Source organism: Mchenga conophoros, linkage group LG7, assembly GCF_057382185.1.
Source record: "Mchenga conophoros isolate Kocher_MC1m ecotype Shallow Benthic linkage group LG7, M_conophoros_male_GT1.1, whole genome shotgun sequence".
Lineage (NCBI taxonomy): Eukaryota > Metazoa > Chordata > Actinopteri > Cichliformes > Cichlidae > Mchenga > Mchenga conophoros.
The window spans coordinates 46,712,070-46,739,306 of NC_140532.1; the positions used below are offsets into that span (position 1 = coordinate 46,712,070).

At 37.0% G+C, this 27,237-nt stretch overlaps 1 protein-coding gene across 4 annotated transcripts in view; it reads left to right on the forward strand.

Annotated features, from left to right (window-relative positions):
• znf618 (zinc finger protein 618) overlaps positions 1 to 27,237 on the forward strand; it is a 50,262-nt gene that overhangs the window by 18,486 nt on the left and 4,539 nt on the right. For 2 of the 4 annotated variants that reach the window (XM_085279732.1, XM_085279733.1), the window contains exons 5-14: positions 9,711 to 9,800; positions 15,378 to 15,458; positions 16,183 to 16,272; positions 16,633 to 16,722; positions 16,902 to 16,991; positions 19,726 to 19,803; positions 22,886 to 22,930; positions 23,425 to 23,502; positions 25,243 to 25,401; positions 25,926 to 27,025. In XM_085279732.1, coding sequence (XP_085135858.1) covers positions 9,711 to 9,800; positions 15,378 to 15,458; positions 16,183 to 16,272; positions 16,633 to 16,722; positions 16,902 to 16,991; positions 19,726 to 19,803; positions 22,886 to 22,930; positions 23,425 to 23,502; positions 25,243 to 25,401; positions 25,926 to 27,025 — 1,901 coding nt within the window. The remainder of the gene's footprint in view (positions 1 to 9,710; positions 9,801 to 15,377; positions 15,459 to 16,182; positions 16,273 to 16,632; positions 16,723 to 16,901; positions 16,992 to 19,725; positions 19,804 to 22,885; positions 22,931 to 23,424; positions 23,503 to 25,242; positions 25,402 to 25,925; positions 27,026 to 27,237) is intronic. The other 2 variants (XM_085279735.1, XM_085279736.1) reach the window with 2 other exon arrangements.

Genomic DNA, 27,237 nt, shown 5'->3' on the forward strand with positions numbered 1-27,237 from the left:
TTAACTGTATTTTCACAACTTTAACAGCTTATTCTACTGATAGAAACCTCCCCTATGGCCATTTATACTAGACAAAGTAATTAAGAAATAAACAATTAACCTGTTGAACCCCAATGCCCCTGGTACTGGAGGCAAGCAAGAACATCTGGTTTTATAGGATCTACTGTCAGATCTGTTATTTAAATGTAGGCACGTGTGGTGTCCACAGAAACGTTGAAATCTCAGCTGGAAGCCTCCAAAACCATTTCAACAATGTCCAACAGATAAAACGGTAAACGATTAAAGAGCAGGTAAACAGATTCTGCAAAAAGATGTTAACACAAAGCACGGATCCCTCTGTTCATCCGACAACACGGAGACAGTGTCTCACAGATTCCAAAACTGCAGTCACTTTTGTCACTGTGACCAAAATTCAGCGAGCCAGCAGCACAAAAACACATTTAGAATTAACTTCACTGTCTTGCTTGCATGATGAAATCACACTTCCTGTATAGTTCTCTTGCTCTGTGTACTTGGAAACCAGTTTCCCATCAAAAATCTACATTTTCTGCCTTATTCACTTACTTATTACACAGAAACCCCCCCAGAAGTTTCTATCTTTCACTTTCAATAGATTTTTCTGTTGTTGTTGTTGTTGTTGTTGTTCTTTTTTTTTTTTTTTTTTTTTTTTTTTTATGACTACAGTTTAAACCCCCTCTCACCCCCCCCCCCCCCAAAAAAAAAAAAAAAACCAAAACAAAACAAACAAACAAATAAACAAAAAACTACAAAGTCTGGACAATACAGGTAGAACAGTTGTGCTGACAGGTTTCTTTCTTTGTCACAGCAGCTTTTTTTTCGTTGTGTAGAAAAACAGTTACATATTTAACTTATTTACACTGACAGAAAGTAGAGTTTCACTGGTCTGGCCCACTTAAGATTAAAGTGGGCTGTATGTGGCCTGCAATGTATAACGAGTTTGACACCCCTGCTTTAACACTTATTCGTTCAGTACTCTACCAGTGTTCATTCTTGAGACCTTCTCAGACTCTGGTCTAGAAGCATTTATCTCTGGCTAAAGATCATCAGTGTCCGTCCTTCTGTTTGTAGTACTTTAAATCTAGAGAGCCCTGAGATCTGCTTCAGTCAGCTTTCATTTTCTGCCTCTTCCTTGGAACATTTTGTAAGTATCAGTCTCTGTAATCAACTCCAAAGAATACTTGACTGCACTGTGAGAACACTTTGTCTCGCCCTGTTTGTCTTAAAGACCATCCAGCATCACAGTGCTTAAATGCGGACTCTTTCCTTTTTCAGTGAATTCTTGATGTTTGTACTATTTTGAGCAGCAGTGAGGAATTTCAAACTGAATTCATGTTTTTACTCCCTAAATTTAAGCTGGCACACTGGAATTCTCTGAGAAGTTAGGAATTAATCAAGCATAACGCTCAACCACAATTTTTTTTTCTGCTCATGAATATAAGTACATGACTATAATAACTATAACTTTAGCATCTTAATCAAAAAATAATAATATACTCTATTTTTAAATGGGGTCATTTTGATTCAAGCACTATGTGAAAAATAATGATAGGGTGGCCTTTTTGCTGTTGGTGTGCATTGCCTACTTCTAAAAAAGAGAAGGCAACAGTATTTCTGGATTAACAAGATCCAGAAATACTGTTGCCTTCTCAGTGGATTTGTGAATGCAAAAACCAACAGTGATTAGAGTGCAAACCCATGAACCCATGTAGTAAATTGCACTGCAGAATGTGTGTTTTGCTATTTCTTTCCCTTTTTTTTTTTTTTTTTTTTTTAAAGATTCTCTAAATATTTTATTGACATTATGTACCATAACTGGAGAAATTCCCAAATTATTTTCAATTTAACATAAAGAGACTTTCTTAACTTGCTGGTTTGACAACACTATTTCAAAGAGTAGAAATAAGGAAAGGGAGTCTTCTGCTTATATTGGTGTGGTGCTATTTCTATACCCAGTCATGTAACAAATAACAATAAATTCCTAGTAAATTCTTCACCGTGTTATGGTTACACAACTATCTTTTGTTGCCATTGCTTGCACAACACATTGCTTGCAATAAATTCAAAGTGTGAATACTCTTGAATATAACCGAGTTCTCCTTGTACAACATGTCTTAAATTCCACATGATTCCATATCACTTTTTCATAACTGCATTACTTCTAATTTCAACAGAAATGTATTTACTGTTAGAAAAACCGCTGGGATTTACTATATTAAAAATATGCAATCCACAGTAGCAAGCGAGATTTGCATCTGTTATTTTCTTCCCCCCAATACTTCATACGTTCCGCAGCCATTTCATTAGGTACACATTGCTTGTACAGGTTCGGACACCCTTTTACAGAAGTGCCTTAATTCTTGACACAGATTCAGCGACATTGTCATTATAGCATCACACAGTTGCTGCAGATTTCTAGAGCTACAGATCCAAGATAAGAAACTAACGTTCCACCACATCAGAGGACCTCTATTAGATTTAGATCTGGTGACTGTGAAGGCCATTGAGTACAGTGGACTCATGTTCAAGAAACCAGTTTGAGATATGTGAAATATGAGAGATGTTATTGGTAGCGTGTGTGTGTGTGAGAGTGAGAGTGTGATTCTGTCTGTAAACATGAATTGATTCTGATAAAAATTGAGTGTGGAGTGGGCTCATGTTAACATTAAATTTTAAAATTTGTCTTTCTTCACCCAAGTTCTTCTACATCAACTGATTGAAAATTGACAAAAAGCCTTATCTTAGAAACTATGATACTTACAAGTTTGGTGTGTATTGTCAACATATAGAAAATATTATATGAACATGACATTTGACCTCTAACCTTTCCCCCGCAAATTCACTGAGAGAACTGCTGCTTTCTGGATCGCTTCCCTCTGTAAACTCTTGATGGTTGAGCGGGAAAATCCTAACAGATCAGCAGTTTCTGAAAAGTCAAATCAGCCATTCTAGCACCAATAACTGTACCACATCAAAATGATTTAAATTACCTTTCTTCCCCATTCTGATAGTTTGAACTTCAACAGACTATGTTTACCTATCTAAATAGCTGAACAGAGTTTTGTGCTAATGAGCAGTTGAAAAGGTATAGCTAATGGAGTAGTGAGTGTTCATTAACCTTTAATTTTTGATGAAACTTTATCCTCCTTGGCATGAAGGATACCAGTGTTGAACAGAGTTTTTGAGAGGTATACCACCAGAGACCTTGGATCCAGCTGCTTGAGGGTTTGTGCTGTTCTACTTTTCCCACCCCAGAAGTGTTCTGTACTGTACTCTGCTGCTGCACTGGACACTGGAATTAACCACTATTATCTCAAAGGTTTGATAGTTAGGGGAACCTTTCTCTTGGGAAATGACCAGAAGTCATAAAAAGTCCTATGAGCACTCACCTCATTGAGAGGAAAACCAGTAGCATGGACACTGTGCAACATGGAGCAGCTGTAATTCTCTAATGGTTGCAGATGCAGTCCAACATGTTGATGGGGGATTCTGTGTATTCAATATTATGAAAAGAAATAGACCAGTTCTTAACATTGCTTACTTATTTTGTGGTGGATCCACTATCAGTGTTCTAATTTATCAAAAGGACATACAGCCATCAGATATTTTCATCTTTGTCATCATTAAAACTCAGTTCAGTTTTATTAATATAGTGCCAATTAACAAGTTTACTTTCAGTTATCCCCTATGGCTATACCTGTTGTAGCAAGGGATTGCTACAACAGGTAGCTCTGCATGTTTCATTTAACAATTTACACTGGTTGCCTTTCCTGATGCAATCTCAAAGGAATTTGTGTCTCCTCATGAGATCGAACCGGTGATCTTTTGCTTCTAAGGCGAATGTCACGGTCAGTGATAGAAAATATTCCGCTGATGTAACCTCTGGCCAGGAGTCAGTTAGTCAGTCAGTATTTTAATATGTCTATAAGCACTGATGTTGCCATTTATAAATGTCATGTGCCCAACGCCTTCACACTTCCAGCACTGTGCTTCACTGTTGAGACTTTGCATTCTCCTGTTTTCACAGCAGACGTGCTGGACCCCATCTGAGCTGAACAAATTTATCTCGGTTTCAGCTGAAAAGTATGCTCTAAATATTCTTCAGGCTTTTTTTCATGTTCTTTGTCATAAAATAGCAAGATTAATCTTTTTAAAGTAATGACCTCAGCAGTTAATGTCTAAGAAAAAAAGCCCATGGTTGATCACTAGCAATGTGCTTCTCATTTTTTCATGGTCTTTAACATAGAGGAAGGCTGTTGCAGCTCTGATTATTAGTGATACTGTACTGATTCTGTACCTTTTTAATGCTAGAACTGTGGTTTCACAGATTTGTTTTGAGCATCAGTCATCCTGCATCTTTTTTTTTGCTTGTCTTTACTGGAGCCATGGGACAAATTTTCAGATAGACACAACCCATTAATTCCAGTAAAAACAAACAAACAAATGTTCACTCGCACCTGTATTTTCAAAATAGATTTTATAATCTAATATACTGTGCAAAGTCTCGAATCACCTCTCATTTCTTTATATTTTGCTTTTAAGGAGCTTTATAGGAGCCAAATCTCTTTTTAATTCATTTTTTTAAAGGTGTAATATGAAGAGGGGGGCCTTAACAGCCCACTGATAATAGTGTGCATCTAACTTAATAGGCAAAATCAATATTGTTTAAACACAATATTTATCCCTTCAAGCAAACTACACTTGGTGATAATATTTAGCTGTTTTCAGAGATAAATTTGTCCATTTATTACCCAGGTCCATTAGGTTTTGGATGAATCTTTTATCATCCAGTCATCATTGAATTAGAATATACTCAGAAACGTGCTCTTCATTTTCCTTCCATCGTTTTGTAGTAAAATAAATTCCTGAATTGTATCAAAGTGTAATAGTATCGTAAGCAGGATAATGTAAAGCATCCCTTGTTCTTTGCCAGGATAAGGGTTGAAAATCTTTTCCTCCCCTGCCAGATGTACTGTGATCCTAATTTGTCCCATTTATTGAATTTCAATTTGTTTGAGTGTTTGTGATAGGAAGAATAATCTGGTCAAGATGTTCATGTTCCTGCCTCAGCTTGGGATTTAAAACTTAATAATGGGATTAAATTCCACCTCCTATTGTCATTCCCAATTGTTTTGCTCAAGAGGCTCAACATTATGGCATACCAATTGTTCTTTTACAGTTAATATTAACTCATAAATATGTCACGAGGTATGAAATTCAGTTTCTTGAGTGGACTCCAACTTATGCTCCAGCTAGTTTTATAGGTTTTTGGAGTATTCAGCTTGTAGCCTGAGATGGAACTAAAGGTATCCAAAAACACCAACAAGTTTGGAGTTGATATTTCTGGATTTGGCAAAAAGATTAAGATGTCATCTGTAAATCAAGAAAGTTAGTGTCCTTGATTGAAGTATTACTTTATTATTCTGTTAATTTTATTATTACAGGATCGAATATTACTATCGTGGGTCAATCCCTGACTTAGTTCCTAAATGGATATGATGTTGTTAAAGACTTGTGAATGATCCCAAAGTTGTTTCCTGAAATCTTTCCAAGTGATTTCAAAACCAGCAGACAGACTGTAAAGGGCCTATTGCACAACTTTGTCTAGTCCCTCTGCAGGCTGAAAACTGAAAGCTGAAAACTTTTGTTATGTCTCCATTTATTATTAATTTTGCCTTTGGATTGTTTAGCAGAGATGGATACTTTTTAGTGAAGGTATTTTTGTATTGCTTTCTATAAAAATTTCCAGTTCACTTAAATGCTCTCTCGTACTGCTTGCAGTTTGTTGTGCTCATGCAGAGTATGGTGGACGTTATCCTGCTTCTGCCTTTGCCAGATAAAGCCGTTCTGCAAGAAACTTATTATTTGAGAAAGGAGATTTTTGGTTCTTTTGGCCATGATGTATGTTAAAAATCTTATAATCTTTGTTCACAAAATCAAGAGGTCAGTCCTAAGGATGGGAAATAGCAAGAAAAGGCTGAAGTTTGCCAAATTACACAAGAACTGGAAATCAGAACTGAAAATCGGTGGCAGGGGTCCAGGTTCAGGTCTGGCCCATACCCTTTCCTATCATTCCCCTTCAGTCTCTCTTATCTTCCTGTCACGGTGTACTGTCCTATGAAAAACAAAGGCTATAAATGCTCCGCTAATTATATAAAGGAGGGCCATTTCAGCCAGTGGTGTTGGGCTCTTGTCAATTAATAGGATTTTGTACACAGCATCAGATTTTGATCCACCATGCAATACGATCTGGAAAGCATCTGATTGGCCGTGGTTTCATTCATCACCTCACAATAATGCCAGTGCAATAAAAGCATACCTAGATGGAAAAACACACAGAAGAACTCTATCAGTCATAGATTGGCCTCCTCAGTGCCCAGAACACAACATTATTGAAGCAATTTGGGATCATCTTGACAGAGAATGGAACAAAAAGCAGCCAATGTCCAAAGAAAAGCTTTCAATGTCTTTCACGAAGCCTGAAGATATATTCCTTGAGACTACTTAAAGAAATGACAAGGTTTCCCTAAGTGAAGTTCAGATTGTGTTGGGGAATAATACCATATAGAGACTTTCAAGCGTGTTTATAGAGGAAAACGAATAGAGTACAAACTCTATTTTTGCCCTCCTGTATTTCCATGTATTTTTACATGTTTCAGTAACCTGCTACACCTATTTCTATTATTTTCCAAGCAATATATTAAGGAGTGAGTGGTGGCTCAAGACTTTTGCAAAGCAGTTTGTTTGTAAATATTTCCACTTAATTACCTCTAAATGTTTGCTTGTATGCATTTATTTTGTCAGTACAGTGTCTTAAGAGTTTACAATTCATTTAGGATATGGAAAAAGTTGAGCCAGATTATTATTATTATTATTATTATTTATTTATTTTTTTTAAAGCATCACCACTGCATCAACAGACTGATGTAGTTTATTTAAGAGTATGCTAATCCACGAAGAAGGGTCATAGCTAAATCACCAAAGGTCCTGTGAAATATAACATAGAATTAAACATTTTGCACATTAATTGGTGCATTAAGATTCATGTTTTTCAAACATTTTAGATTCTATTTACAATTTCAATTGGTCCAAAAGCTAAAAGACTAAAATACAGTAAGCAGTACACAAACTTCTAACCATGTTATACCACTGTGAAAATTGTAATTTTATTTTTTACAGTATATTTAGAATGCTTGTTTGTTTGTTTGTTTGTTTGTTTGTTTTTGCTTGATATGTAAAATGGGCCTTGCACTGCAAAGTTTTGGTAGATTTAAAAAGCTAAACATTTGGTTTGACATTTTTAGTAAAGTCTAGTCTTATTTTGGGGTTGTTTTCTAACTATCCTTACTGAGACTTGTGTCCATAATGTTGTTGATTCAGTCCAGTGTGCATGGACCACTGATTTAACAGAAGCTTTGATTATACTGACAAACACCAGGAATTCACTGATTTATGAAAATTTATTTTAATTAGTGGGAGAATTGATGTAATATACACAGCACTGCAGCCAGGCAGTATTATAAATGCAATTACTCATGCTAATAATTACTGTTATTACTGTAAAATAAAAAAATCTTTTTAATCACCTGTTAGCTATTCTTTGTCCACTTTTAAATGGCCATTTGCTTTGCTTACATAACGCTTACTTTTAACATATTTTGCACAGTATGTACCTGAGCTGTCAAACAATGCCAAAAGTCATTTTCAGGTTTTACTTAAAATGGTTTGAGCCTGTGGTTTTTATTATTGTCACTAATATTCTTATTATCATTAGTATTAGTAGTAGTTTTAATTGAATTTAATCAATGAAAATTGATCCGTGATGCTTTCAGGGTTTCCTTCAGGGTATAGTGCGTGCTGAGCCTCAACCTTTGGAATTTTTTTTTTTTTTTTTTTTAAGGTGTAGGTGTGACATCAAACATGAATCAGCCTGCTTTTATTTACCTTACTTACTTTAGCTTAAAGAAAAGAACAAGCAAAATGCAAAAGGTAAATGGTACGCCTTGCGGTTTACCTTCAGTTCAGCCGATTATTCATCCATGTATATTCACTAATTTATGTAGGTTAAATCTTCTCTCTACTTGCACTGCCAGCTATGTGTCTGAAATCGGAAGCAGAAGGTCCTACACCGGTCTACTTTTCTCATTTTGTACCCCCACAAACACTCACTATGTGCCATAGTGCTATATTAAGAGTCGCAGACGCTGCACACCTTTTCGGAAATTCAACTTTGTGTTTTATGTCGTTTGTGAGACACCTGCCAGTACTGCAGCTTTATTTTTTTCCACATTTGAATGTGGTTCCCCCCCCTTTTTTTCTTTTTAAACTTGATTATATAGTGAAATTCAGAATTTATTAACAGCCCTTCTGTCTATTACATCCTTGAAGTGCCTCAGGAATTCAGCTAAGAATGCAGCTGATTGGATTAAGTGCCCCTTGAGAACAGGCTGGAGAAAATTTTGAAGTTGTCACTCTGCTGCTAAATAATAAAACATTTCACATGGGTGTGTGATGAGGGGCCTTTTGCAGGGACAACGTCAGACATGTTATTACAGAAAGAGACTAAACCTGAAAGAACTGGAAAATTGATTTTTGTCTTACAAGTCTTTGTGCTGTGCTTTTTATGCAACAGATTGCCTTCAGACAGCAGTTGACTGCAGTGTGTAGAGGCACTTCAGTTCTCACTTGTCAACAGCCACCTGGCTGAACAATGTTTTACCCCACAACAAAATTAACAAGAGCAGAAGAAGCAATCTTCATCTCTGATGCCCTTTCACGCCCTTTATACACTTGGAAAGAAATGTCAGTGAATCCTACATCAACAAAAGTAAAAATAACAAAGTAAGACTAAAGTAACATTATATTGCACATTTAAACACTTTTGAACAATACATAATAGTATGTACATAGTCACAGACGCGTACATTTCGATTAAAAAGAGATCTTCTTTTAATTGTGTGAACTTGCTGTTAACTAACAATATATATGTTACTTTAATTTAAATGCAGCTTTCTATTTTCTTTGTGGGGTTATTTTGCTTTTATTTTTAGCTTTTGATATTAATGTTGTCATAAAAATATTAAGCTCATTATTAACCTCTGATCGTTCCACTTAAAGGTCAAGGTTGTTTTTTTTTGTTTGTTTGTTTTTTAAAGCCTCAATGAAATAACATTTTTCTAAGGTTATCAATGACATGAACTGAGAAAACTTGTGAATTGTTGTGGGCATGGGATGACCCCTTTTCTCAGAGCTTTATACCTGGAATTCTTCCCTCCCTGTTTGGATGCACTGGAGTCCTATCTTATCCTTTGTACTTTAAACATTTTTGTTAATTTAACCTTGTTTGTGGTGCAAATAGACAAAAAAAAAGAAAGAAAACAGAAAAATAGGACCCCTGACCTTCAGTTGAAAGCAACAACACACTTTGGAATTACATGTGTGTTAAATCGCTGTGCGGTGCATTTCAGTTGGCTAAAATATATGCCGTGTACGTGCTTGGTCCAATGTTCAGTTTAAGCCATTTCTCTCTCTTGATCTCAGAACTTTACACAGTCCATACGTGTGTTGATATTATTTAGTTTTCCCGAGCGTTTTTTTTTTGTCTAGCTAGCGTTACCTGAATTTGGTAATAAATTAAACACTGTTTGTACTGTCAGTGTTGTTCATTGTTGGCTTGTTCCTTTTATCTACAGGTAGCTTCCGTTACTCCTGTGACATCTGTGGAAAGAAGTATAAATACTATAGCTGCTTTCAGGAGCATCGTGATCTGCATGCAGTTGATGGTAAGTTTTGCACAATTTTCAATCATTCCTCGTGGAAAAATCTGTACTTTCTGCAGCAACTGCAAAATCTAAACAAAGGGGGCTAGATTGTTTATATGGAGGAAAAAAATAAAATAAAATTAAGCATTTTATTCAAGGACTCCAAAAAACAGAAGGGATGGCCAGTGTCTAAATGTGGTCTGCAAGTCAAGGGAATTAAGGGCCCTTAAACTTTTAGAAGAACTAGAAAAATTTGCATTTCCTGCGAAAATGCAGTGTGGATGCCTTAACGGCTGAAGATATCTGAAAAAAGCTGAAAAAGTTGAAACAAAAAAAAAAAAAAAAAAAAAGATGCCCTGAGCAGGATTCGAACCTGGCCCTCCTGGTCAAAGGGCAGCTATTTAGCTCACTGAGCCAAACACTTTCTCACAAAGAAAAGGTGGAGAGATTGACAATTATGCTAGCAGAATTTGGGCAAAAAAAAAGGGGGTGAAAATTCTGCTGAAAAGAGTTCAATCAGCAGAATTTCTGCTGAAAAGAGGTGAATGAGCAGAATTCTGCTGAAAAGAGTTTTTTTTCTGAAAACAGCAGAAAAAACTGAAAATTTTGCTGAAAAGAGTTGAATGAGCAGAATTCTGCTGAAAAGAGGTTTTTGCTGAAAAAGAGCTGAAAAAGTTTGGATTTGTGCTGAAAAGGGGTTTAAAAAAAACCGAAAATTTTGCTGAAAAGGGGTGAAAAAAATGAAATTTGTGTTGAAAAGAGTTTAAAAAAAGTTTAACTGTTAAGTGAAAGAAATGTTGCCATAAGCTGGATTTGAACCCAGGCCTCCCAGTCTGAGAACGGATGCTTATCTCACTGAGGTAAAACACAGCTCAGCCCATCATGCAAAATCAGTGACCACATTGATAATGTGTTCCATTCATTTCAATGGTCAAAAGTCATAACACACATCAGCAGAAATAGCAGAATTTTTTAAAGTTTAAACATAGTATTTCTGCTAAAACTTAGTATTTATACTAAATAATATTTTTTTCCTGCCAAATCATAGCATTTGTGCTGGAACACAGAAAGTTCCACCAAATCATACAATTTGTACTAAAACATTATTTATGATTTAGCAGAAACATTGGGACTTGGTAGAAATACTATGATTTACATGAAATACTTTGACTTAGCAGAAGTACTACAATCTAGGAAAAAAGTACTAAAGCATAGCAGAAATTCTATCATTGAGCAGAATTACTAGGATTTAGAAGAAATACTAAGATTTGGCACAAACACTGATGTGGCTCAAGAACCTTTATTGTGCAGTTATACTATGATTTGGAAGAAATACTATACTTTGGCACAAATACTATGATTTGGCTCAAATACTATAACTATCCTCGGTCAGAAGGAGAGGCTGACATCCAGGGATTAGATTACCACAGGTGGAGTTTATTGCGGTCAGATGGATGGTACAGGGAGGTATGGCATACAGTAGGAGGATGTGGAGAGGTGATATGGTGTGGTTTCTATGATTAAGAACAGGGTATGCATTACAACATGCATACAGATTAAAGATTAAGAAAACTGGTAACAAATTCCTCCACTACAAATCAGTCTGATGCCACTTTTTACAGGGTTCCCGTTTACTAAGGCACTACCCAAAAGGCGCCACAAGAGGGCACTCCAACACAAGAGATGACCTATTTACACTGATGCACTTAGTAAACAGCCCCTACTTAGCCACTACATAATACAGTGATATTACAGTATACAAATTCACACAAATACTATGATTTGGCAGAAATACTATGACTGAGTAGTAATACTATAACATAACAGATTTCCTAAAAAAAACTATTAAATTGCAGTAATTCTGTGACTTGGCAGAGATACTACGTTTTAGCACAAATACTATAACAACGCAGAAATACTATGACTTAGTAGTAATACTATAACATAACAGTTCAATGTTCTTGCACAAATACCACAATATGGCAGAAATACTATGTTTTAGCACAAATACTGTGATTTGGTATAAATACTATGATTTGGCACACATACTATATTCCGCAGATACACTATAACATAACAGATATTCTACAACTTAGTAGTAATACTATAACATAACAGAATTATTATTTGGGCACAAATACCACGATTTGGCAAAAATACTATGATTGGGTACAAATACTATGATTTGGCAATAATACTGCATTTTAACACAACTACTGAGATTTAATTGAAATACTATGATTTAGAAGAAATACTATTACTCCATACAAATACGATACTTTGGGACAAATACTATGTTTTGGTTCCAATACTATGATGTTCAACAAATACTATGATTTGGCACAAGTACTATGATTTAGTACAAATACTATGATTTGGCAGAAATACTATGCCTTAGTAGTAATACTATAACATAAGAGATATACTATGGTTTTACAGACATACAATGTTTTTGCACAAATACCATGATTTGGCACAAATGCTATGATTTAGCAGAAATACTATGATTGGGTACAAATACTATGATTTGGCAATAATACTGCGTTTTAACAACAACTACTGAGATTTGATTGAAATACTATGATTTAGAAGAAATACTATGACTCCATACAAATACGATGCTTTGGCACAAATACTATGATTTGGCAGAAATACTATGACTTAGTAGTAATACTATAACATAACAGATTTCCTAAAAAAAACTATGAAATTGCAGTAATTCTATGACTTGGCAGAGATACTACGTTTTAGTACAAATACTATAACAATGCAGAAATACTATGACTTAGTAGTAATACTATAACATAACAGTTCAATGTTCTTGCACAAATACCACAATATGGCAGAAATACTATGTTTTACCACAAATACTGTGATTTGGTATAAATACTGCGATTCGGCACACATACTATGATTTGGCAGAAATACTATGCCTTAGTAGTAATACTATAACATAAGAGATATACTATGGTTTTGCAGACATACTATGTTTTTGCACAAATACCATGATTTGGCACAAATACGATGACATGGCAAAAATACTATGATTGGGTACAAATACTATGATTTGGCAATAATATTGCGTTTTAACACAACTACTGAGATTTGATTGAAATACTATGATTTAGAAGAAATACTATTACTCCATACAAATACGATGCTTTGGGACAAATACTATGTTTTGGTTCCAATACTATGATGTGCAACAAATACTATGATTTGGCACAAGTACTATGATTTAGTACAAATACTATGATTTGGCACAAGTACTAAGATGTAGTAGAAGTACTTTGCTTTAGCAGAAATACTATGATTGAGGAGTAATACCTAAACATAGGAGAAATATTGATACACAGACACACATACACAGACAGTAAAGGGAACAGGAGCTGTTGAGAGTCTGGGCTTGGTATATGTAGGTCAGTTAAATTAGCTGCACCTGCTGTAGTCAGCCCTTACACACACAGACACAGAGAGAGGTGTGAGTTTTCTTCAGTGTATTTCTGACATTCAGGATTCCCCTCGAACAAATGGCCATAATTTCCTAACCGTAGAGGCTAGAACGGTCATTCAGGCATCGTTTTATTCAGAAGAGATGGGGGAATCTTCAGGTCTTCATAATTCAGAGATAAAACATAAATTATTAAAGATATATGACTTGTAATACACTGTAACTGAGTAGAGGCGAAGCAAAAACTGCCTTGACTTGCGCTCAAACAACCTTTGGTAACTCTAAATCTATATGGAGCATCAAAATCATTCTTTCACCGTAAGGAACAGCAGGCTTTGGTGAACAGTCATGGAAATTTTCAGGGCTCTGTGGAAATCCATCAAAAAGATATGACGAGAGAAAAAAGTGGTTCATTTCCAGAGATTGAAATCTGATGAAATCTGAGCGAGGGACAAATTTCCTACCCTCAAACAAGTCCAACTCATTTCAGAACGGTAATAGGTGAGAAAGAAATTCTTGAATTGTGAGCGTCAGGAGTGTCTGAACATATACGGGGACAAGCCTCATGTCTTAACTTTGCTTCGTTAAGGAGATATGACAATTTGAAAATGCCTCTCATTAGAGAAATCCAGCGGTGATTTTGAACAAACTCTCCATTGAGTTTATATGGAGAGTTTTCTGACTTTGTGTTACTCTGAGGAGATTTGCAAAATATCTATGAGTCCCACAACAATGATAGGGACATTTTCTGAAAGCCAGCAAGAATACCTACGTTTTGATGTATAATTTGTGCGGCTTGAGTGGAAATTGAGCGAGTAGCAAGAAGTTGTTTGGACATGAAGAGAAAATTCAAACAGTTTCACTGTCCCCTCTGAGTTAATTAGCAACCATAGCAACGCATGTATTTTCTGAAAAATCACAATTTTGCAACTGAAGACTTAAAGAGAGATAAGATTAAAACGGTAGAAGATCTGAAAAAGCTGAATCACACAGGAATAGCCCAATCATTTGAGAATGTTTTAAAGTTTGAATGGAGTTTCTAGGTGAAAGTATGAGGCAGTAGTTAAGTTTCAAAGACAAGAAAGTTTTAGCAGAATTGTGGAAGTTTCCCATTCATTTCAATGGGACAAATTAAAGGAAAAAAGTGTAATATTTTAAAAAGTATAATAGTAATAAACACCAAAAGTCATAGCCGGCATAAGCAGAAAGAGCAGAACAGTTTAGAGTTTGAACGGTGAAAATAGCACAAAAATTGTGGAAGTAGATCCACGGCGAAAAGTGTACGGAAACACCCGGAATAATAAAGAATAAAGAGAAACAGGAACTCAATAGTGTGGATGCCTATTAAGGCATCCACACAATGAAAGTCAGCAGAGGCATGGCAGAATACATGTGTGTAAATGAGCGCAAGGCAGGAGGAAAGGTGAGGATACAAGGAGCAGAGGTGAAGAGGAGAGTGCAGGCTGGGTGAACTCTGTGGAAAGAGTTACCTAAGTAAAATTTTACTTGTATAGCACCTTTCAAGATAAAAATCACAAAGATCTTCACAGAAGCTAAATCATAAAAACAAAAATTAACCAAAAGCAAGTTTAAAAATATGACTTTTTAGTTTTTTTCAAAAGAGACCACGGAGTCCACGGATCTCAAGCTCAAAGGGAGAATTCCAGAGTCTGGGGGCCAAAGTTACAAAAGCTCTGTCACCTTTCGTTTTCAGCCTGGATGGACAACCAGCAAGCCCTGATCACATGACCTCAGGGACCTGAGTGAGAGACGAGTGTCAGTGTGTCAGATTTGTGACAGAAGGATAGCAGCAAGAGTGAAAGGAATGATTTACAAGATGGTAGTGAGACCTGTTATGATGTATGGTTCGGATACTGTGAACCTGACAAGAAGAGAGGAGGCCAAGAAATAGCAGAGTTTAAGAACGGTTTAGGTTGAGCAGTTGAAACAAAGTTAGAGAGGTGAGGCTGAGATGGTTCGACCATGTACCGAGGAGGGATAGTGGATATACTGGGTAAAAGATGAGATGCAGGCAGGAATTGAACTCATGTGATTATTGTAGTATTACATATCTGAAAGAGCTCAAGTTTTGTGACGAGTATTGTGAGAAGATAATCGGCTTGTTCATCTTCCTTTTCTTCTCTCAGATCCATACGAACAGGTGGTGCTACCTGTGGATGGCCTTAAAGAAGAGGAGCCAGTTGAACCCTATCAGAAAATTGGACCAAGTAAGACTGTTTGGTGTACTTGAGGTACACAGATATCTGTACACAAAATTCACAGTTTGGTATATTCATTGATTGGTTTAGTTTGATTTAAGTTTAGCAGACAAAAAAGTGCCTGATAGGCAGTTATTCTTATTGTTAGAGTTGGGATAATAAAATGCTGCAGTCAGTCAAAAAAAGGCTTTAAACTCCTTGTTCACAAGCATAAAGTAAATAAAAATTATATTTTAAAATAAGTGGAAGTTGTGCACAGTTAACTTTTCAAAATCTGAAAATTTTGAAAAATATTTTATTTCTTTGTTTACTTCAACACGGAGGAATCGCATTAAACCAGGGAATTTTAATACTGAGCTGAGGGTTGTGTACTGAACCATCAGGACAAATGCAATAATATCGCTGCAGATGTCTGTACAGAGTATGATTTCAAAATGAAGACATACCACAGCAGAATGAGATTACAAAATTCATTTTAAGGTAGCTTGGCTTTTGTGTTTCCCTGCAGAAGAAGTATATAGAAAGATTTTCCAGAAAGTTTTCTTTAAGTTAAAATTCGGTGATGTTTTAGGGCCTTACAGTTTCAGTCTTCTGTCCAGTTAAAAGTATTGAACACCGTATAGTGAAAAGGCGTTAAGACATTGTGATACTCAGTGTAAATAACACCAAGGATATACGTTAAGTAAAGACTGGTAAGGTTTCCAAACATAAGTCCATAAGTCCTTTTTCGCAGGGGAAAAAGCACTCACCCACCTCTACAGAGACAGCGGGTTCAGCAGACAGCAGCACGTGCCCCTTAAAACACTATTGGCAGTGTTTGCAGGTGGGAATCCTGCACTTATCACTGCATTAATGACTTTTATGGGTGATAGTGTGAACCTCCATGCACAAAACAGGGAAACCCCTGTGTTTCTAATCACTATTATGTACTGCTAAATGTAAACTGTAAAAAAAACAAAACAAACAACATCCAGTCAGAGTCACTGCTTCTTCCTCTTTCCACTCGATATCGACTTCTTGTTTTCTGCTTCTCTCTAGTGAAGTAAGGCATGTGCAAAAACGCTATTCTTCATCTTAACTGAAGACAACTAATCCAACAGATTTAATCTTTACTCCTTCTTATTATAACCATCGTGGATACAGAAGAGGACAAAGGTTTGTTTATGTGTTTTCTTGTTTCCAGAAACTGGGAGCTATGTTTGTGAATTCTGTGGGAAGCAGTACAAGTATTTCAACCCGTACCAGGAACATGTTGCTCTTCACACGCCAATGGGTGAGTTCATTTGTTTTCTGTGCTTTATTTATTATGATAATGAGTCATTTCTTCATTTTATTTTTGTACAGTATGAAATCTCATATGCAGCTCTAAACCTTGTTGTATGGACAGTGTCATGTATTTTGTTTCTAAAGTTGTGCAATGAATGCAATCCAAGATGCTCCTTTTTCATGTAGGTTCATTTGATTTGAAGACATCACGGGTACAGGAATGTGGTAGCATGGATATGAGTAAATTTGGCCACAGCCAAACTGGAAAGATAAAAAGTAAGCATAAATTTGGTTTTTTTTTTACTTTTTTCATTTATATAGGAAAAGTCGCATGCCTTATAACCCTTGAACCTTTTTTTTTTACCTTGGACACAAACACACATACTGAAATTTGACCATCAAATCTGCCTTTTTTGTCGAAGTACTATTTACAGATCACATACACTAGTGGGCCACACTGTAACATTTGAAGCTGATAATGTTCATAATAACTGTCATATGTTGAACATTTTTGTGCTTAAATAATGAATTGTAGAATTAATTCTGCATTTGTAAATTAATTTTCGAATTCCACATTAAAAAGCTGATTTTCAAAATGTTTTTTAAAACATAATTTGAAACGGTAATTAAAATGGACTCTGCATCCTCTACTTTACCTGCTAATCTCTTTCTCCTTTAACACACAATTCAAATGACTCTGAAAGAGTGCAAATTTACTGAGGAAGTCTGTAACTTGTACACATTTGTATGAATATAAAAAAAAATTAATAAATAAAATAAAAATCTGCAAGAAATAAAATGGAGGGGGAGGGTACAAAACTTTAGTAACTTTACTTCACTGTGTGAATTTACTGTTTGAGTTCAGTTTTGGTCTTAAACCACCACCTGGCTCAACAATCTTTTTGTCAAATTATTGGCAAAAAGTTTACAGTGGGTTTCTTCTGAGAGATGCTTCTAAGGCTGAAATTAAGCCAAGAGAAACAACAACTGAAAACAAATGTATACATTTAAAAAAAAATCTCTTGATGAATGAATTACAGGCAAGCATATGCCCAAAAGGTTACTTGCTCTGGATGTTTCTGTGGAAAATTGTTTTATCACTCATCCAAGTGACTTCTCCGGTGTAACAGATGAGTGATGAATGTTTCACCCACTGAAAACCATTGTGCCCAGTTGAATTCAATTGACTTTAAGGAGAGTTGTTAGATGCTGTGCTCATGAGGACAGTCGGTTTTAACTTGCAGCACAACACAAAGCTGCCATATTTGATCAATGATCAAAACACTTAATAGAGCAGAATTAAGACAAATGTAATGTCCTCATATGATAACACATCACACATGACCCAGCATTGTTCTAAGAATGCAAACTTTCTTATTAGAAGTTTCCCAAGTTGCCAGAAAGGAACAGATTTCTTGCTGATCTTAATCAGTGGTCGTTGCTCTCTCTCCGGAATGGCTGCACGGAGGAACATCTATGATAAGCGCTGAGGTTTGTGTCCTTGTCAGGATTAAGCCATCCTCAGCTTCCAGGTTAGGAAAAGTGGAACCAGAAGATATTTGAATGCATCTCTCCACAGCTGCTGATGAATTCTACAAAAAACAAAGTTTGTTAAAAACACTTGCAGGTGAATCACCACAGATTTATCAGTGACATCCATTTACTCAAGAATCACTGATAAGTGAATAACTAGAATGTATAGTTTATAATTTCAACAGTGTACTGCACAAAATGGAACTGGAATATGTCAGATGTGTGATGCTTGTGTGATTTTTTTTTTTTTTTTTTTTTTTTTTTTTTTTTAATTAATTAATTTATTTTTTAGTACTACAAAACTTTGCAGTACTCATGCTAATTTAATGTGGAATTTTAAAAAATTATTTTGAAATGAGGTTTTTAAAAAACATTTTGAAAAACAGGTTTTTTAATGTGGAATGCAAAAATGAATTTACAAATGCTGAATTTATTCTACAATTCATTATTTAAGCACAGAATTCTTTATTTTGATGCGTGTGGCTCTTGTGGTCCTCCATAATTTTGATGACCCAAAGACTCGTCTAAATTGCCTCTGAAAAAATACGTCTCATGTCAGCAGTGATAAGAACCTAGTCACTGATCACTGAGGAGGAAGAAACCATGAAGAGGCTGTTTGGGTGTGATGCTTGGCATCTCTGGTTTACAACTTTCAATTAAAAGACTGCTGCTGACAAATCAGTGCCAGATACCACAGGGAACCTTCAGAGCTTGAGGAGGTCATGCTCTGGGTGCTTGATGCTATGTTGACTGCACAAAAAACACAAGGAGCATATTAGGCTGGGAAGTAATAATGTTTTTGTTCACCAGTGGACATTCACATTTACACATAATTTCTAGATTTGGCAATGTAGAACCTAAGTGCTCTGTGATTGGCTGAGGATTTAAAAAAAAAACTGCACTATTGTTGGAATTGTTAGTTTCTGCTAATTGTGTGTAAGGTTACTGTTGCATATGTGATATCTTTGCAGGAAATGAATCTTTGCTGAATGGTTGGGTGAACAATTTAAATGATAAATTTGATGTCATCTTTTTTTTTAATTGCCTAAAGCACCTAAATATTAGCTGCTGAACACAAGAAATTACACATTAATTTTTATTTTCTAAAGGCCCCCCCAAATCTCCTCCCCTAACAAAAAAAAAAGTAATTCTGCTAAGAAGCAGTGTGCCATAAAGAACTATTTAAAGCATGGCACACACACACACACACACAGAGCTTAAAAGTGGGTCAAAAAGATGGAATGAAGAGGAGGAATTAAACCCATATTTAAATATCATTTGAACGTTTGGATCATTTTCAAGGCTGTTAGCGTGATTGATTTGCATGCTGCAAACTAAAATCAAGTGTAAATTGCACGTCATTAACTTTGCTTCCCCTCTCTAACTGTTGTGCGGATTCAGTTTAAATTAAAAATGTTATCCACAGTCGTTGGCCTGACCATGTCACTCATCGTTTTTCCTGTTTTCTCACATACAGACAGCCCATTCAGGCGGAAATTGGAAAGTGCAATTCAGTCCAGTCTGGTTGACACAAACAGTTCACAGAACTCGAGCGGTGAGCACAAGTCACTGGGTTTTTTTTGTTGTTGTTGGTGGGTTTTTTTGGGGGGTGGAAATGTATTATTTTTGTTCAAACAATAAAAACAATATTTTTAGTAATGCTACAGTTCAGGTATATGAATTAATGGAAGAATAGAAACCATTTCTGCAAACATTGCTTTGCTACCCATGCCTGGGCTGAAGATGTAGATGGAGAGGTTTGTTTCATCTAACTGCATATACTAGCTTAAATTGTAGAGCATTAACTTCATCCTGTTGTGTTTGGGTTCATATGAGGTGTTATCAAAATGTTCTTACACTGTTTTGTTGTGCACAAAAGGAGCAATGCATGGTAATGCGAATACAAAAAGTACAAGTGGTCACATTCCTGACACAAAATTCCATGTGATGTCATGTTTATCAACTAGGGCTGGGCCATATCATACCCTTCACGGTAATACCGTTATAATGTTAGGCAATGATAAGAAAATGAAATATCACGATAGAATATGGGTAAAACGCGCATGCGTAGTGCCTTTGTTTACATACGCACTTGGCGGAAAAAGCACGGTGGCGACGGAGAATGAGAAGGCGGGTCGTTGAATGAAACAGATGAACCAGAACTGGTTTGTAAAAATGGTGCAACATCAGTGGTGTGGAACTGGTTTGGCTTTCGTCCATCAGATACACACCAAAGCACATTTTTTGGTAGAGCATGCAAGCGAGCCGTTGTTATTACCAAACCGCTCAAAAATGTTTTAGTACGACTTTGCTAAGCTACGAAGCCGCACCACTTGATGGAGTGTCGGAGCATTTTAGCTACCGTAGTCAGGAGCTTCGCGGAGTGATACGTACTGTGCTTCAACGTAATATTAGCGTATGCGTATGTATAACCTCTTTTTAAGTTTTGTGGATATTATACATGGTTATGCTGAGGATATGTCGGCCAGTTTCCACTGGAAATGCCTTTTAGTTAAACTGTCAGCAAGGAATTTGTATTTACACTGTTAAATTTTTATATAACTTTAATGCACTTAAAAAAAGCTGCTTGTTTAAGTGAAAATACATTGATGGGGTTTTTTGCACTAATAAAGTTGTGGAGTTGTAAAGTATTTTGTCAATTATATTGTCGGTTACATCGTTATTGCAAATTTTCAAAAATATCATGATAAATATTTTTGGCCATATTGCCCTTCCCTGTTATCAACACTGGGTCCTGGATTACACTTATATTGGTGACCACATCAAGGTCTTGTGAAGAAAAAGAAATACAGGTTTTTGTGTTAAACTGTGTTAACTTTATATTTGGATTAGAGCCGTAACAGAAATCTTTAGTGAATGAGCCTTTATGATTCAAGCACAAATAAGATGCATCACGTCAACTGTGCCTCCAAGAAACAGCCTGTTGTTTCCTACAACATTCACTGAATTGTGCACTGTGAATTCATCCCCCAGGGGCAGACTGAAGGGTCGTTCCAACTCAGAGCAGCTAAGTTTTAAAACATTTTCTGCTCGACCTTCTGTTTTCCTACAAACTTTATGGTCCAAAGTTTGGAAACACATATTTTATGTAACACATAAACACATATAGATTCATATAACAAATAATCTCCCAAGATTTTTTTTCTTCTTCTTTTTGCAAAATGGTCCCTCAACATATTTTTAGACTTTTTTTTTTTTTTTTTTTTTTTTCACACGTTGAAATCTGAGGCAATGCTTGAAAATGTACACGTCAAAAACTCTTGAAGATAAAAGGAGAAATTTTCCCTGATACTTCTCACCAAAGAAATGAATCAAGATTTATAATTTGGGACAGATTTTGGGCTTTTATCTGTAATAGTTTTTGAGTTAATCATGTTCAAACATTGCCTCAGATTTCAATTTGTGAAAAAATCGCCTGAAAGTGGTTGACAGATAGAAAAGATAGATAGGTAGGCAGATGGATCTTGAAAAGTATAGCTAAAATTTCACAGCAATCACTGCAAATTGGGGATGGTTGAGCAGTAGGCCCACCTTAATTTGAGATGGAATAACCCTGTAAAATCTTGAGAAGTCAGAAGAACATAAAGCACAAATGACCTGAACCGTGGCACATGTCAACATGTACCAACTCAGTGAAAATGCAGACATTTTTCATTATTTACCAATGTAATTGTTATCCTTCACTGATCCTGTTTCAGATTTGGGACCCTTAAACTTCTTTTTCTTCTCTAAGATAAAAAGAAGGGCTGTTATTTTGATACTGTGGATGAGTTTCAGTGGTTATCAAAAGTGGTGCTTGATGCTCTTAATGTCCACAGGAAAGCAGTGCTGTCTGACAGTGCAGAGTTGCGTGTTGAGTGACAGGAAATTGAGTTGCTTAATCATGATTTGCTTAAGTTAAATTAAGCTACTTTATGCAAATACAAGCGTTCCAGTGAGAGACAGCAGCTCTAAAAACTCTTGAGAAGCATTAAAGTAGCCATTGTCAATCTAAAATCAGTTTAAGCAATCAGTTTCTTTCTCACCTTACATCTTTTTCCTATATGTTGGACTGTTTTTATTTATGAAGAGAATACTTCATGGCAAACAAGCTGCCATGTTAGTTTCATCCAATCAGGCGTTTGCTCAGTGTTTGCACAGCTGGACGAGGCTGGAAAAGAGGGACGGCACCTGTCAGTCTATTCTATTTTGTCTCAGTCTGGTGGCTTGCAAAGCAATTCCTCACTTATAAAAACACTCAGTTGACATGTACCATAAGTGTGGGAGGAGCATTTTGAGTGGTATATCCATAAACAAGAAGATTATGTCAAAGAACATAAGGGCTATATGTAAATCTGGTATGTTTTTAATGTTTAGGTGTGGACATGGAGCACTTTAGTTGCTTTTTAAAGAATCAATACAATATTATCTATCTTTCCAAGGTTTAGTAAATTGCTTTATTTTTCTGTTGTGTTCCATTATATTCAAAGTAAACACAATATGAATGCATAAAAATAAAATAAACAATAAATGAAGTTATATTAACGCGGTGATAAAATGAGGAAGGGAAATGAGTGATGGTGGTCCACTGTCTCTGTAGTTTTAAATTCCTCCCCCTCCTGTCCTCCTGTTAACAGGAACGCCAAGCCCTCTGGTGGCCACCTCTTTCTCTACAGCACAGAGTAAGTCTAACCACACCTCTCTGCCTTAAACAAATATATGCATGTAAGCACGCACCTTGCTTATTTTGCCATTTTCTCTGTTTTCCTTGATTTTTTTTAAAAAATCTGTTGTTATTTAGTGAAAATCTTTCTTTATGTAATTGTGGTGATATATTTTTCTTCTTTTTGGCTTGACTATAACAAGAAAGTGTCTGACCAAGATGCCCATTGTTAGTCTTACTGACATCTGACAACTTAGCATTGCCTCCTATGGGCAGCAACATTTTACCGTATTAGGCTCACTGTTATTGTTAAGTATTAAATATCTCTATAAAAAAATCATAGATTTCATAAATGCTTTTTCAAAAAGAGTCACTTTTACCACATACTGGCGTGCCTGAGTTTCGGAGCTGCTGTATTTTGCAGAAATCCAGTGCACGTCAGGGACAGACCATATTTTAATTTTTGCCTCTGACAAAGAGTCAACACTCTTCTGGGCCTTGTGATTTTTTTAGAACCGTACACTTGTGGTGCCTGTGGCATCCAGTTCCAGTTCTACAACAACCTGCTGGAGCACATGCAGTCCCATGCTGGTGAGTCCACGACTACAAATGCATGTAAAGCACGACAGCAGAAAAAGTACATAACGTGAACGCAGTGTCAGTGGCTGCAATACATTCAAAACTGCCATTCATCACATATCACCACTGTTTAATTAGTATTCCGTGTTACTGTACATAATATTTCTATATCTGCCAATAATGAGGGTTGTTGCAGATCTGGATCTGAGTTTGCTGGAAATAGTGTTGCAAAGATTTGATGCATCATTTGTCACTGTGTGTGTGTGTGTGTGTGTGTGTGTGTCTGTCTGTCTGTCTGTCTGTCTGTCTGTCCATGTGAAAAGAGAGTTTTCTCTAGACTCTGTGCAGTCCTGCAAGAAACACCTTTACTGCATCTACAAACTTTCCAGGGGTAAATCCGAAAAGGTTTAACCCAAAAGCTACATCTCAGACTTTACATAAAGGCCTCAGTTATCATGTTAAATGTTAAAGTTTATGACAGGACAATTCGAAAAGGACTGAATAAGTAGGGCTTGTTTGGAAGGTTTGCCAGAAAACAGCCTCTTCTCTCTAAGAAGAGCATGACAGCACAGCTTAGGTCGAGACATTTGCATCTAAACAAGCCACAAAAACACAATGTCCTTGGGACAGATGAGAAGAAAGAGGAGATGTTTGGCCGTAATGCACAAGTGAACCACATTTGGCAAAAAAAACAGACACGCCTTATCTGCACAAACACCTCAATCGAACACTGTGGTAGATACAGATATACCTGTATCATTTTGGCTTGTTTTGCAGCTACAGGACTTGTGCGTGTGCTTGTGGTGTGATAAAGTTAACTGTGAACTGCAACATGATGCAGCAGAACAGTATACTGACAGACCAATCAGAGCAGCAACAGATCGGCTGAAAAAAAGTCCAGACCTTAACCCAACTGAAATGTTGTAGGGGGACCTTAAGATAAATGCCTGCAAACCTCAATGAAGTAAAGCAATATTGCAAAAAAGAGTGGGCCAGAGGTTCTTCACAGCGATGTGAGAGACATAAAGTCATGCAGAAAAGGATGACTTCAAGTTCTTTCTGCTAAAAGTGGTTCTGTAAGCTACTGAATCATGGGGTGTGCTTCGTGTCCCAGGACTGCACAGAATAAAGTTGCATTCTCTGCTCTACTTTTATGTTGTCAGTTAATCATAAAATGTCAATGCTGATTTTTTTTTTTTCCAGTTCTGAAGAAAATCAGTTTTTAAGCAATTAAGCCAAATATTCTTGCAAAACTTACTAACACAAAAATAAATAAAGATGCAAACCAGGAAAGCAAGAAAGTATCTGTCTTTGAGCCTTTTTATTTAATATTTAATGTTGAAAGTGTTCAACTATAAGTAGTTATCCTGTTAAGTATGAATCATGTTCCCTGTCTTCAGCTGGAATTGTATGATTATTAGTCAGATTCAGCTGTGAAACAAATTATATATCAGTTGGATTTGAGGTTTTTTTTTTAATATTGCCGAGATTGACTTTGGCAAATTAATTACCATAGATGGAACGCTGTGTGATCTTATAATGAGAAACAACTAGGAAAATAATTCTTTAACTTGTGGTATTTATTTTTAAGGTGCAATTTGTCAACCACAGGGAGGCCAAGTTATTGGTTCTTTTAAAGACAGTTGTTTTGTGTCATGGTTTTAATCTTTACATTTTCTTCCACTCAATACAATTAACTTGTGCTTTTTTCCATTAACAACTCAGCCAGCTCTTCCATCTCTCTGTCAACAGCTGATAATGAGAACCACACCAAAGGGGACTCTCCCAAAACCTCTTCAGTATCGGGTCCTCAGGAGCAGCTGTGGAGAGGCTCTCAGGCTCAGGCCCATTCCTCAGTTAAACTACAAATCCAGCCTCAAAGTATCTCCCAGAGAAACCATGCTCTCACCCGTAAGTACCGCACCTTCATTAAGCCTGGTGGTTAAGAGGCTTCCCATATGTAATATCCCACTGGGCAATTTTCTTGCATACCTGTCTCTTTCACAACATTTTCTGCCTTTATCGCTACTGAATAAGTAAAAATAAACAGAAATAAAACATTTTGGACATTTGGATTGTTTTCTGTGTAGCACTAAAGCACTATGCCAACAGCTCTTTGAAAGTACAGTAATGTTGCATTCGTGCTGTAGCTCTCATCATGTCATTGGTTTATTAAATAAGCCTACTAGGAACATTAACATAGAAGCCATCTATGTCTCTGATTAATAAAGGCAGCAGTGGTGTCTGCTCTGTGTAGCTTTCCCCTTTGATTGCAATGACTTCACACTATGTCATAATCCCTCTCTGATTGTTTTTATATCCTTTTTCTTATTTTAATGTTTCTGCCAGAATATCCAAAGAAACATAAACACTAATTGTCTTTCTTATCATTTGTTCTGCTTTCCTAACCATCCATCTGCTGTCTGTCCTGGCAGAGAATAATGGACTACCTGAGAAGGAGCGCCAGCAGGTGGCTGAACGCCTATTACGGGTAATGTGTTCAGATCTGAGCATGCTAAATGTGCTCAACAGCAAGGACTTCCTGAAGTTGGCACAGACCCTAGTGGATACGGGTGCTCGTCATGGTGCCTACTCAACCCGTGATGCTCTTGGCAACATGAGTGCCTTGGCACTGCGGCAGCTGCCCCGCATGTACAACCAAGTAAAAGTCAAGGTCACGTGTGCTCTAGGCTCAAATGCTTCGCTTGGCATCGCCGTCACCTGCCACTCCCAGACATCTGGCCCAGACGCTTGCTACGTTCTAACAGCCTACCAGGTGGAGGGCTCGAGACTAAAGCGTTACGTGCTTGGTGTAAGGGAGGCTGAGCTGAGGGAAGGGCCAGAACAGGTTCATCACTGGGTGCAGAACGTGCTTTCTGAGTTTGTGATGTCAGACATCCGCACTGTGTATGTCTCTGAGCCCAGAGTGTGGGCGGCAGGATTTGGAGGGTCACCACTGGGAGGCGGGGGCCGGGGGCGGATATGTTTGCGCTGCGCAGGATGCTCACTCGGTGCGGTTGTTCAGGCCGTTCTTGGGAAGCGAAGCCTCCAGGCTCGAGGGCTTCATGAGCTGGCTGAGCTTCTCTCCACATGCAGAGATATCTCCTCCTCTACCACACTCATTCTCCGTGATGAACAGTGTACCAACACATCCACAAGCACAACTGAGGAAGGTCCACAGGGCAACCCTGCACAATGCCCCACCCCTCCTTGTTGGGATCGTATGGCCGAAGCTCTCCTGCAGGTCCATGCCCACTTTGAACAGATTTGTGAGGCTTATGGCCGCAGTAAGGCCACAGCCCCGCTCCTCCAAGGTCTCAACAAGCATCTGCTAGGCACCCTGGCTTGTCTGCTGGCACCTCTGCGCCTGGCAGCTCTGGAGCTGAGCAGCCAGAGGAGACCAACTTTACAGCAGGTGCTGCCCGTCTACCTGCGCTTGGAGAAGTTCTTCACATCCAAAGCTGGAGAGGCTGGAACCGGCACAGCTAGCAAACTCTGCCACTATTTCCTAGAAGCACTCAAGGAAAACTTCAAGGTATTAAACTGGTATTCCTTACACTTAATAACTTCTGTATTGCTAAATGAATGTTTCTTTTATCTTAATTTAAATAAGTTACATTAGAACTGGCTTGTTCTGTGTAGCAATTCAAGTTTTTATTTTATAAAATTCATTTCACCTGATATTTGCATCTCGATTGTACAACAGCGGTCCCCAACCTTTTTTGCGCCACAACCTCAACTCTCACG